Raw genomic sequence first — 13788 nt, 5'->3', positions numbered from 1 at the left:
CTGCCGCCTGCCAGGTAAACATCCAAGTATTAGACGCCCACGAAAATCTTCTGGCCCACAGTCCTCTGCTGTGAGAGCTCGGACCAACCTCTGTTCTGCTTCCCCCGAGCCATTCCTGCTGTCTGTCCTTCAGCGTCCAGGCCTGGCTACCATCTGTCACCCCTTTTCCTCCCTGCCCTTAGAAACCCCTTGTTAAGAGGGCACCTCCTCGGTGTCTACCCGGGCCTGATGGTTGTTGATGCCTTTCCTCTGGCCTGCCCCATTCCTCCTGAAGCAACTGTTTTACTTGGGGGTTTTTTCTGCCTTAAAAAAAAAAATGTTTTATTATTTAAACAGACAATACCCTTCCCTCTCTCCCACATCCCAACAAACTAATAAATCACATAAATTCAAATCAAGTATCCATTATTTCTTGCCAATTAATAAGCATTAGTGTTATGCTTTGGGACCCTGCTGACTGCCTAAAGCAACCATTTCCTTTATATTTTATGTAAAGAGTATGTACGCATTGGTAAGCACAGAAAACCAGGAGCTAGCAGAAAGGGAAAAATGTGCTTCTTCATTCCTCAGGAAAGGGAGGATATTGATAAGGTGCTGTCATTCTGGTTTTTACTTCTAGGTGTGATGTGACTCTCTGGCCCTGCGTCCTGATTTGGTTGTCATTTTCCACTGCATCTGTGTTCCTTCTAGCTCTTTACTGGTTCGCAGCTTTTAGGGTACATCAGGAAAGATTTCCTTTTATGGCTAGTGTGACTTTGCCTTCCCTGTCCTGTGGTACTTACGTCTCTGGAATTGGGAGGAGTCCTACGATTTTGTTAGAATAAGCAAATATTCTCAGTGTCTCAATATCCAATATATTTCCTTCTTTATGGGATGGAACTGTTCTTCAGTCTGGGGATTGTGCACATACCATGGGAAAGGAGGAGAAGAGGGATGGTATGAAGTGTCATTTCAGAGTATACTTCAGACTGCCAGGGAGATATGAGGTTTTTTTCCCAGCTTGTCAATATTCCCTGAAAAAATGGGTAGAAAATATTATTTTCTATTAAAACAAACATGAATATACACAGGAATAGAAACAAAAATGTAAAAAGATTTTTAAGATAGACCAATAGCCATTAGCAAATTTGTTGCTTTTAAGTTATAGAATTCCCCAAATCCCCAGGGCACCTATTCACCTCATTTGTCTTTAGGGGATGATCTGGAGGGAAAGTGTAGGAAGCATTTAGAGTCTCTTGTTTAGTGGTGTGAACAGTCTATGCTAGCAAGTGTTTAATTGAGGCCATAAAGTTGATTTCTGTTTTGTTTTCATCAACAGTGCCAAAGGGCATAATTCAAATAAATGTTGAGAAAATGCTTAATTATTTCCCTTTCTTTTCTCCTGCTCATTGTTGCCATAATCAAACAGTCCTTATTAAGCCCTCATCTGTAACAGTTCTGATTGAGGTATGTTATTTTTGTGATAAGCATTAAATAGCATCATTTGTGAATTGTCTGTAAAGAAATGGTAGAAGTAAAAAAAAAAAAAATCATAATTTAATTTCCAGTTAGCTAGAAATGGTTCAGAGAGAGATGAAGAAAGCAATGTTGACCTTGAAGGAGAATAATGTTCCAAACCTGGCACAGCAAGGGGCTGCAGGCTGCCCTGGGGGAGAAAGCACAGACAGTGAGCAAGAACACACCAGAAAGAATCTGGACCCATTGGGCAGAGATAGAAGGAAGAAAAGTAACATCTACTGGGTACCTCAAGTTCCGGGCGTCCTCCCAAGTGGTGGTTCACCCAATCCTCAAAATACATGGGGGCAGAGGGCAGTTGCGATGGTTGACAGGACGTCTGTAGCTCTCTTTTCGGCCCCGTCGGTGCCCTGCCTGGATCCTGGAAAGCACAGGCTGCATGTGCCCTTCTTTCGTGTTTCTTGTTGTGTCTCCTTGACCAGCCACCGTTCCCAAAGCAGTCTGTGGACCGCTTGCAAAGGCAGGGACGGCAATTCCCATTTCGTGCCTCCCCTGTGCGGTGCTGAGCTGTTTTAGCTGATGTTTGACGCGTAGTAGCTGCGTGAGTGAATTTTCACACTCAAGATTCTAGGGTAAAAAGCTGTGTGTGCCAGACTCTTCCAAATCCACAACTTATAAGCCTTCACTTCTAGCCCACAAGCAAAGCGAGCGAATTAAAGGTGTTCTCTGGTACTGCCCTCTTTTGGGTATTTCTTTCTTTCTTTTTTTTTTTTTTTTTTAATTATTTGACAGAGAGAGACACAGAGAGCGAGCGAGCACAAGCAGGGGGAGTGGGAGAGGGAGGCTCGTGGAGCAGGGAGCTCGATGTGGGGCTCGATCCCAGGACCCTGGGATCATGACCTGAGCCGAAGGCAGACGCTTAACGACTGAGCCACCCAGGTGCCCCTCGGATATTTCTCATTTGTTTTTTCAATAAGATAAAACTGAGACCAGAAACACTGTCTTAATATTAGCATTTCCAGCTGGTTTATGCTGATAAATGCCAGTAGCTCCCCTTTTGAGAACTGTGAGTTATCATCTAGGAAGTCAATGGTAAGAGAAGGAGGCAAAATTGTTAAAGTGTTTAAGTGATTTTTTTTTTCCATATCATGTGACTCTTTCATAACTTTGTCACATAAGTATCATGTGAAAATGCCACCTTCTTCAGGAGGCCCTCCCTGACCATCCCATCTAGGTGACCTTGTGGGAGTCCATGGTGACATCCTATCTGTTCACTATGGTGGTAGCACTTAACATGTTGGAATTCAATTAAAACTCACTGATTTGAGAATCAAATGAGTCATATAGCACCATTCATGTCATCCAGAATTTGCAGCTAAGGAAACTGAGAACCTTGTGAGTCTCACAAGGTCGGTTACTCCTATAAGTAGCAGAAGCAGCATGCATATCTGGTCTTCTAGCTCTGAGTTCCCACCCCTGACCTCACCCTAGGTCCCCCTAATTTCTCCCCTTTCTGCCTCTTCCCAGATCCAGTGTTCCTCCTTGTAGCATCAGGGTCCCACAAGAAAGAGAAGACATGACCAGATGGGATGTTAAGAGACTTTAAAGGACTATTTATAGTGCTGGGAGGGAAGTGACAGAACCAGCAAGGAATTGTGAAGGACGGGCAACAGTGGGCAGCATTCCCACCCACAGAGGAAAGGTGGTTAGGGGGCCCTGGGAGAGGCAGGGCAGGGACCAGAAAGGTCCAGACGCTCAGAAGGAAGCTGGGCTGGCAGAACCCCAGGAGCAGCCAGAGGGCAAGGCAAAGAGGAAATGCCCACATCTCCCTTCTCCCCTGATCTGCTCGTGGGGAGACTTAACCTACAAGGGAATTAGGCCACAGTGAAAGTGATTTTTTATGTAGAAAGCAAGATTTCACTCTCACTATTTTTTAACATTAAGAGGTTCTACCAGTTTAATTAGCCTTTTATTACCCAACTCATTTGCATTTCTCCCTGGACCCCAAGCTTCTGAAACTGCAAGGATGTTTTCCAAGTCACCAAACTCACCTGATGATGAAACTGGCTTAGGTGCATGACCTCTCCACAGCGCCACCTAAGGAAAAGGACTAGATGTTCCTCGTTTCTGCGAGAGCGGATTGTGTGTCCCATTCCTCCTGGTAGAGACCAGAAACATTACCAATCAGACTAGATACATCTTTTCCTTTGGGTAAAATATACTCTCTGGAAGGGCGGAGCGCACTGGATCTAGTTTTCTTCTCTGCTCATTAAGCTCATTCTCAAGTATGAAGAATAAATTCCTGGTTAAGAAAAAGGATGGGAAGGCCCCTAGAAATAGTGACATTTTTCTCCCTCTGTTGTCAGCACTCTGACAAGCTTCTCGGTGGTCACTTCTGTTTCTGTTTGCATTAGACAAATATTTCATTTCAGGGATGTGTCCGAACTCCCAAAAGCATAGATAGAATTTTCCTTAAATCTACTTTCTAGAAGAGTAAACTTTCCGGCCATTTTATTAACCATAAAGATTCACTGTTTAGGTTAATCATATCACGAAGTGGGTTCAGTTACTCACAAAACCGACAGGGTAAGTCAGGGCCTTGAAGTCTACAATTGTGAAAGCTTTTCCTGCCAATTGATGGTTACTGGTTCGGGTGCAGTGTAATTTGCCCGCTCAAAAAAGGTTTTAAGAAAGTTTATAATTTGCTTTTGTATGCTGAAAGTGAGTATAAAAGAAAAGAATGCAGCTCACAGGCTCTCCATCAAAAACAGCTTTTTTTCAGAAAATCTTTTCTGCTTCTATTCCAATAGCTGGAGGCTACTAGAAGGTTGAGATCTCTAGAAAATTTACCTAGCTGCCTGGCATCCGAATTTTTGACAAGACACGCTTGAGGAAAATATTGAGCCCTGAATTCATTTTTAACTCAAAGAGAAATAATGCACCAAATTTCTCCATTTTTCACACTTAGGTACTTACCTGGAGCTCTCTTTTGAGGATTTGTGGGCATCTGCCTTGTTTGCTTGGTTTTTGTGGGTTTTTTGTTTTTGTTTTTGTTTTCAATATATCCCTTTGCCTTTCTGAATCTATTTCTTAGTACACCTTTTCTTCCTTCCCTTCTCCCAGGTCATGGGTTTAGTTCCTCAAAGATGTCACGTGCACAGACATTTCCCAGCTACGCCTCGGAGCAGAGCGAAGAGACTCAGCCGTCTCTGTCCCGGTCGAGCAGTTACGGATTCAGCTACAGCTCCAGCCTCATTCAATGACAGTCAGAGAGCCACTGCCAACCAGAGAGACAGTCTGTCTGGACCTGCTAGTGGGGTTGCTGCTCCCTCAGCCTCCTGGAAGACCAGTTGCAGGCAAAATTGAAATGGGGCGGGTCTAGCCCCGATCCCAGTGACAGGTTAAAAACTGGAGTTCTGCTTCCTTGACTCTGTGGCTAAGTCCTTTATTTATTGAGTTTCTTGGGGGTGGGGGGGGAATCTATGTTTTACAAAAATAGAATCCAAATCGTATGAACAGTCATTTAAATGAAATCCTTTGGTTCTGGGCACCATGAAAAGTTGCCCACACTGGGTTGTGCCTGGGTGGTGGGCCTGACCCCTGTCCTCGTGGCTCAGCCCTCCGGCCTGATGACAGGGTCTGTCCTTAGACATAAGGTCACCCACCACAACCTATGTGGCGTGGAAAGTTTTGACGGGGACAAATCCAGCAAGGTCTACAAATGGCATCATAACTCTCCATATAAATAAGCCCCAGTGACAATTAAGGGAACCCGAGATCTAGAACACACTGTTGAGCAGGGCCTTGTAGCTCTGCTGTGTGTGTGTGTGTGTGTGTGTGCATCTGTAGACAAATAGAGATACGGATATTGCTGTATCCATCTATATCTAACAAGTATATATCAAATGTGTGCTGAGGGTGACAGGATATGCTCACTTACATTGTTGAATACTGTAATTTGGTGCATTAACATTAAGATTGTTATGTTGAATAGCTATTTTTAAAATAGTGCTGTAAAAAAAAAAGGCTTCTTATTAGCAAAAGTATTTACGTAGTCAAGTCTGCTCCTCTGACAAGTATAAATGAATATGTGAGAAGGAGGGACACACTCGAAAACAAAGGCAAGAGAACCGGTCTAGCTGTCTGTCCTACGTGTCATGTCACCACACTGTCTTTCTGGTCAGTACTCCCTTCTTGACAGTGTTTCTCTCTTTGACCATCCCTCTGAGCTACGTGAGGAAGATCGGGTTTCATCACCCACTGCTTCCATTTACCCTCAAATAAAAGAAAGACTTTAAATGAGAAACTGTATTTCAAGAAAGAGATAAAAAGTATATGTATATACCTAAAAAGAACTAGCTATTTTACAGTCGGGAGAACAATGGCACAGGATTGTAGATATTAATTATTTAAGATTTTATAGCTGCCATTCTCAAAAGCCATTGGGTGCTTGTGATTTAGTGTGTAACCAGAATTTGCTAAGCTTACTTTCTTTTTAATGGACATGGGTTGGCTGGGATTATAAGAGAAAACAGATCAAATATAATTTTTTTTCATCTCTGACATTCATGACAAAACTACCAAGTTTAGAGGGAAGTGAGTGGTTGGGTTCCACGTGATCTAAAAAATTTGGCTGATTTAATTAAGGTCAACAAAGATATTTTTGTCCTTAATTTTGAAGTTTACTCAAGTAAAAATAAAAATCATTCTGCCTGAATTATCTGATGCCACATGCCTAAGATGGTCAGCTTATAAATACTCCAAGGGGAATCTAAAGAACAATGAGCCCAGATCATGTAAGATAAAAGCCTGAATTTTTTTCTTAATAGCAAAATTCTTTAAACTATTAAAGTTAGTCTGTTGAAGGGGTATCTGTTTTGCTGATCTGTAATAAGACTCTTTTTTTTTTATCTCTATCCGTAGCTTGAATGCAGATTCCAAATTCATTTCATAGAATTACTACTGAGTAGAAATGGTTCTGGGTCCCTCCTAGATAAATTTACACTTATAACAACAACCTAGACTCTCTGAATCTCTCAGATAAGTATGAAAACCCCATCAAGATGCTAATCATAAGAGTTAATGTGGCTGTGAAAAATAATTATCTTAAGCTTTCAGGGATAAAAAGAAAATTATTCAAACTCTCTGCGCTGTGAATTTTGCTGACACAGCAGAAAAGCAGACGCCTGGTTCCTGATGATGATACAGCCCTCCCTAAAATCCCAGCTTGCAGGGTCACACACCTCTGAATCACTTAGCACATTGGCATTTGCTTCTGAAATCCGTTGTAAACCACACCAGAGCAACTCCCCGCTGAGACCATTTGAGCACAGCTCCTAGGGGTGCCACATTCAGAGCAAGGCTCTCACCCGCTCACTCAGTCGAGCTGTTGCTTAGAGACCACAGTTTCTACATGGGACTCGGGGGGATAGCCCCTCGGGGGTCCTGGTTCATGTCTCAGCTTCATTAATGTGCGAGAAGCACAGAGAGAGAATCCGGGGCGGGGGGGGGGGGTTCTGCTAATTAGATGAGTCTGCTCTTGTGTCTGGTAGAAGACACAATACCTGCATGAAATTGCTTCCAGAACATCATTTGCTTGTGATCATTACCAGTGAGCATAACTGAGGAGATACCAAAGATCAGGCTAACCTTGGGCCAGTTCATTCTGAAAATAATGTCATTAAAAGAGTATGTGAGAGAAATTTCCTTCCCAGTTCTTTAACCCAGTCTCATCCCAATGAGGATAATGCTATAAAGTCTCCCATGGTACATTTTTGGAGATTTATTCTAGCATATTCCTCCATCTATACTTATAATTGTAGCTGAGTTAAAATTGCTAACCGAACAGATAGGAGAATTTATATTAGCCTAATATACTTGACATAAGGCAGTGTGCATTGTAATAAAAATGATGAGCATATAAATCTTCTACGAAAACCAAAGATGAAAGAAAAGTTACCATACTATTCTCCTGGAACTTCATAAAACCAATTTCATTGGAGCAATTAGAATGGACATAGACATGTATTCAACTCACTTGAGCTCATAGGTTTTGACTGAAGATGCCTTTACACTCTGCAAGTCATTTTTCTCCCTCAGAAATTGTATTATATCATTCCTGCCATTGGGGTTGCTATGAACCAAAGACATCCTTTGGCTCCTTCTGAAAGTGACTCAGTTGGGGTTCCAACCAGATTTAGGCAGGTGAGTGAAGATGGTCGCTGTTTCAGTATTGGGTTGGAAGAGAGCAATGGTGAAGGGCCCTGACCCGAGTAATGGAGGCTCTTCTGAGAGCAGAGAAAGCCTGGAGGGTGTACACAGTTCACGGAAAGATGACATGGTGGGGGGGGGGGGGGAGAGGTTATTTCTTACATCCTCAAGTTTTCTTCTGAAAATATTAATCGTTGCACCCATGACCAACACCTGACATTATCTTTGAAGTGTGGAAAAGTATAAAATAACCTTGACCCAATAGTTTACCATACTGGTGGGGGGAAAAGAAAACACATCTTTCACTTATTCATTGAATGAGTAATAGGCACTCAGAACTAATTTATTTATGCAGATTGCAGATATTTATGAATCAATAGGTTCTGGCCACTGCCACAATATGAACTTAATGAAATAAGAAATATATATTTACTTATATACTAGGGAGGATGCTGTTTGATGGAACATGCGAAATAAAGTGAAACCTATTTATTAAAAGTAAACCTCACTTTTTTTCACCAAGTAGTAACTGGAGTACTAGTCCTAGTATCTTGTACAATTTTTCTGTCTTCATTGGGCAATTATGTTTGAAAATCATTTATCACCTATAAAATGGTCTACCACTAATATTTTCTGTACAATATAGAAACAGGGGACTGATAAATAACATTACACAGTTAATAGTTTCTACAGTCAATTTATTTATTGCATGTGGTATCTTTAGAGTAGATATTAAAAACTTATCATAAAAACTGATGTCTGCCCCTCGTTCTTTGGCCAATATCTCAGAAAACTTTGTAAAAAAGCATGAGTACCCTAATCCCTTTAGGGGATTATTTGAGCCACTTACTCAAATCAACCATTAATGCTACAATGAAAACAAGCTAAGCAAATTATATTCTTATAAAAAAATTCATAGTCCAGTTTTGATGATTATAACACAGCACAATAAATGGGCAATATACATTCAGTGGGGCTGAGCTTTAGGCCTTTAACACGTTATGTCTTATAAGAAATATTATACTAAAAACTGCTCAAAGTGAAAATGATACACTTTTCTCCAATTCTATTAACATATCATGTCGATCAGTATCTTGCAATTTCAAATTACTTTATCAGTCATTAACCATACTTTACAATTCCTCAACCTTGGCCTTCTCCAAATAGATAAAAATTGGCCACTATATTTCCATTACTATAATACTAGGTGATGTGCCACACAGATGAATTTCTAGCCTATGAAATGTATGGAGAACAATATCCCATGGAGGGGGCAGAGAAAAAGGACGGGACCTACTCAGGAGGGCAGCAATTTAGATAAAATTATAAAGACTCCAATGAAATGTCCAAAGTAGCACTAAGACTCTACTTTCTTAACATTCTAACTTCAGTTCCATATCACAGACTTGGCCTTCTTGACCAGCTTCATCTGGTACCTACCATGCAATCAAAAGAAGACAGCAGTTGGGCCATGTTTTGAAATGACCACAGAAAGACAACACATAACCAATAAGTATGCTTCCTTGGGTTTAGTGAAAATTATTGAACATGAAAGGATGTGTAACAAAAACCCCATGGTAAAATGTCTCTTTGGTAACATGAGGATCATTTTTGTACGGTCAACTTCATTTGAGTTTTGAAATGAAGGTATGTTATCCGTGACCCTGGCTGGGGGCTAAGTATGTCAGAAGAGAGCCACAGCCGCATGCGTGCATTCTCTATGAATGTATTTGCAGAATGAACCCGCCTTTTTCTCCCTGAAACTACCACAAATCCTTACTTTCTTGCTCAAGAATGTGAATCTTTGTTGTATCATTTCTATAATTATTACAACTTGTTGAGGCAGCAGCTAGTTTACAGAGTCTCATGGAAGTATCCTGAGATGTTGGGCACATTTTCTAGATGGGCAGGATGCCAGCTAGCTCTGGAAGCCATCATGTAGAATAAAGGTCCCACCTTATATTCTATTCAGGAGGAAACCCAAACCCATGAATGCTGTCATTTATTCAAAGGCAAAGAAACAATCAGGAATAGTTTTGCCCAGTTCCAGGCTCCTGGGCCAGGACTACTTCCGGGGCTCCATCTTGTCTCCCATTTAGATGCAGTGGGAGTTGAGAAATGCCACATGGCCTCTAAATAAATGGGCCCTTGCATAACATTTAAGTGTCTCCTCAGATTTTTCAGATGTTCCTAACCTTTCCTGAAGGTTATCACTAACTATGTCATCCCTAACTATGGCAATAGAGAGGCTTTATGAGACAATTCACAGGACTTGTAGGTCATGAATGATTGTTATAAATTTTATTACTCTTACATTGTCACCCAGTTCTTCATTGGAAATTCAAACTTATTTATGCTAAAGTGATAGTCAAACTAAAAAAAAAGTGTATATGTTTTGTATTCCTACTGATTCATCATATTGTAATCAGGATTATTATTTTGGGGACCTTTATCACTCTGTAGCATTTTGGCTTAATTCTTTTTGGCGTTTGTCCGTTTGTCACAATGCGTTTAGATAATAACATCGGGCTTACATTTTATTTCATGTGAACTTCAAAAATCTTCCATTTTCAGTTGAAATTGGGAAATGACCTTTTTTTACAATAAAATAGCTTACATATCAAGTTTCTTATACACTTCAGTAGACAATTATTTAAATTAACTGAAGCCTAGATAAATGAGAAATCAGTTAAAATTACCTAGTATGAAAACCACATTTTACTCATGACTTTCATACAATTTTCCAAGTTTAAGATTTTAATATCTTGTAAACATTTAAAGGAGAGGAAAAGTACATTTGTAAGAGAAATATTACAATTTCCTTCTAATAATTCTGTTTAATAAGTTTTTATTTTACCTCATCTTCTATGCCCACTACCCTATATTCCATATTCCAATTTTAAGAAGAATGAATAAATTTAAATTTTTTAATAGTTATTTGGAGCTAGTTTTAGTTGTTGATACAATTCACTTTCTCCATCTGTTCTCTACTTTTCGGATGATTTTAGACTTAAAGAGAGCATAAAATCAGCCCTTTTTGTAGACAGAGAATCATGCATTGAGTGGAGCAAAGTCAACCCTGACCCTGCCGTGGTGTTCATATTGGTATCTGATTGCTACCTTAATTCACTCAAGTGATCCACAGCCTCATAAGACTTGCTTATTTTTTGGAAATCTGAAATTTAAAAGCCGAAGTTCAGGAAAAGAAGATGGAGATAATGACAATTTTTTTTTTTTCAAAAGTCACTACAGATTTTCTTTCAAAGAAAACAATGTAAGAGGGTTTCTATGGTGTTTCAGTATTGTTAACTATTTGACAGATGGGCTGAAAGGCAGGGAAAATGAAGAATAAAATGGCAGTAGCATCTTAATATTATATATAAATCAAAAATTAGCATGGTGTAGGTGATTATGAAATCATGTGACTAATCAAATTCAGATTTACATATCGCATAATTCAAAGAACAGTGCTTATTCTTATATATATATATATGTATCAGTGGGTTCAGTGGGGGAAAGGAAGCTCTAAATTTTTGTGAAGACCTAAAATAGACAATAGACATTTCTTCTAGTTATAAGGCACTCTATATTACTTTGGTAATAGCAGGCAGTGTATAAATTACAACAACGAATCCATCTACTCCTTGACAATAAATGAGCATAAATGCCAGTATCATCTTTACGGCAGATGACAGAACTCCCAGGACCTGCAGAGGCCCCCTTATACCTTCTCTGCACAAACCCTAACACCACACACACACACACACACACACACACACACACACACTTTTTTTTACTTTTGACCTACTCTGTCTGTATGTGCTACATTTGTTATCTTTTTTCTAGGTCCACCCAGAATTATCCCATCTTTTAAAATCCTTATCCTTACGAATCTTCAAAATATATTAAATGATGTGTTCTATGTTTGCTTTCTATAAATTCTTTTAAATTAATTTATATATACTTTGTGAAGTCTTCTGTAAAGAGGTGTCATTTGTCATTGATTAAGTATAATGTTTATGATTATTTTGATAAAAATAACTTTGGATGCTAGGCCCTTGTTAAGAAATAAAATATCCATTACAAATTTGCTTCTACCAGAAATTATATGATTTGACATACCTTATTTTTCATCACAATCTATTCCAGATAATAGTTTGGGGACGTCTGTACTTAAATACTAGTTGAGCCATCTTTTGGAATGGAATGCAAAGGAATAGCTGTCCCTGGAACCTTAATGTGAATTTCTAGCAGAAGAGAAAATATTATAAAAATGAGGCAATAATAAAATTAGGAAATTAAATTATTTTTAAATCTGTCTGTGTGATTTTTCCCCTTAGTAAAAACACGTGAAATACATACTATAAGAATTACCTTCTTCTGAATTCATAGTTTCTGTATCTCAATCCTTAGCAGATACACCTAATCAATTGTTTTTAATGCCTTCCTCATAATTCTAAGAAATTTACAACTGATATGGCTACAAGGAGGGTAATTTATAGTAATTTAAGAAATCCTCCGTTACTGAAAAAAAGCAGTTCAAAACTACTACTTTACACCACAACTTTGCATGATTGAGATTTTGAACATCTAAATTGATGGTTTTTACCCATGAGTTATTTAATATTGTTCATTATGATATTATATGGTTTCCTTATATTTTTATTATCATGTGATGAACTGTAACTATGTAATTAAACAGGATTCTGACAATCGTAGTCTGCTAACCTTTAGAATGTCACTTATTCCTTCATTCCTTGGCTTGCTATTTTCAAAATAAAAGAAGGCCCTTTATTAAGTGTAAGATTACTGAGAATTTATTATGCATTCCCAGTGTTTTCCTAACCCTATCTTAAATAATTTCTATTAGGGCGACTATGGCTTGGTGGAATCATAGAATATTAATATTGACAATGGCACTGGTGATCAATAGTTTTATGTTTCTAGTGAAGTGACATCCAGAGTTTTTAAGTGGCTTTCACAGTGTGACAAAACTAGAAAACAACTTTCCCTCCAGCACTGTGCTCACCCTTTAACAACCAAAGAAAATTACTGAAAATGAACATTTGGTAGACAAAGATTTCACCTCGAAGGTGAAATGTGTACAGTCATGACCACACCAGATATTGATGACTTTCTGATTTTCCATCCCTTGATAGTGAACCTTTTGTCACCTGGATTTAGACCTGTTTGCAGATACGTTTACAGAATCTGTTTCTCAAACTTAATCTTTAAATACTAGCTGGGCATTTGTTGTTAGTTCACTAGATTAATTTGTTAGGAGTATTTTTGATGATCAGAGACATCAGAGTGGGTGAGGAAGCCCGGATGGAGCAGGCAGGGTGCTAAAATACCCAGTTGGGGTAGGTCTGGCCAAAGGCATGAATTTGAAGAAATCGATGAAAACTGTACGAGAGCTTTCGGTTCTGTCAGCCAGGAGAAGTTTGGAACATGAGGGGCAGTGAAGGGGCCCCTCGTTGTAAATGCTGAACAAAACACAGCTTCTCCTGGATATGAATTTTTGGTGACACTTTCGTAACAAACTGGTGATGTGAACTTGATGGATTTTCCTTCCTCGTTTTCTCACTATTAAAACCGTGAGGACTATATTTACTGGGGAAAGTCTTTATGAAAAGTGCAAAGGTTTGTATAAGTTTGCAGCCAACATCAAAGAAGATACTTAATAAATGCATGCCGCAGGGCACAGCCCAGGAGCAATTACTCTGCCGTTTTTGTAACATAATGAAGAAAAACAAAACCGAAGAATTGCCCCAAATGGCAAAACTGCTACTTGATTTCTAAGTTAGTCAAGAAAAACATTAGACAAATTTACCTAATTTTGATATCCATATGGTGAATTAGAAAAATAAATGTTTAAGCAAGACCTAGATAGGGTATCTAAACATTCATGGAAATATGAATTATCTTAATATCTAGGTATTTCAGGCTGCCGCTTTATATGATCTCCAAGGCCATGTCAACCACTAAATACTTACTGAGGGCTTACTACTTACAAAACATGAGTAAAGGGCATGCAACATCTCCTCGCTCTTGGTTCTTGCCCACTTTTAATTACTTTTGATATATATACCTCAGTGTCAGGCAGGAACCCTGACAGCAAAC

The 13788-nt window shown here is 39.2% G+C and overlaps 1 protein-coding gene across 1 annotated transcript in view; it reads left to right on the top strand.

The window, feature by feature from the left end:
* Positions 1-6963, top strand: part of DOK6 (docking protein 6) — a 365856-nt gene extending 358893 nt beyond the window's left edge. The window contains exon 8 of the mRNA XM_064577838.1: positions 4579-6963. Coding sequence (XP_064433908.1) covers positions 4579-4718 — 140 coding nt within the window. The 3' untranslated portion in view covers positions 4719-6963. The remainder of the gene's footprint in view (positions 1-4578) is intronic.
* The last annotated feature ends 6825 nt before the right edge of the window (positions 6964-13788 follow it).

The sequence above is a fragment of the Mirounga angustirostris genome, unplaced genomic scaffold (genome assembly GCF_029215605.1).
Source record: "Mirounga angustirostris isolate CCGP_5_RB_7025 unplaced genomic scaffold, mMirAng1.0.hap1 SCAF_14, whole genome shotgun sequence".
Lineage (NCBI taxonomy): Eukaryota > Metazoa > Chordata > Mammalia > Carnivora > Phocidae > Mirounga > Mirounga angustirostris.
This window is presented reverse-complemented; position numbering and strand designations above follow the sequence as displayed.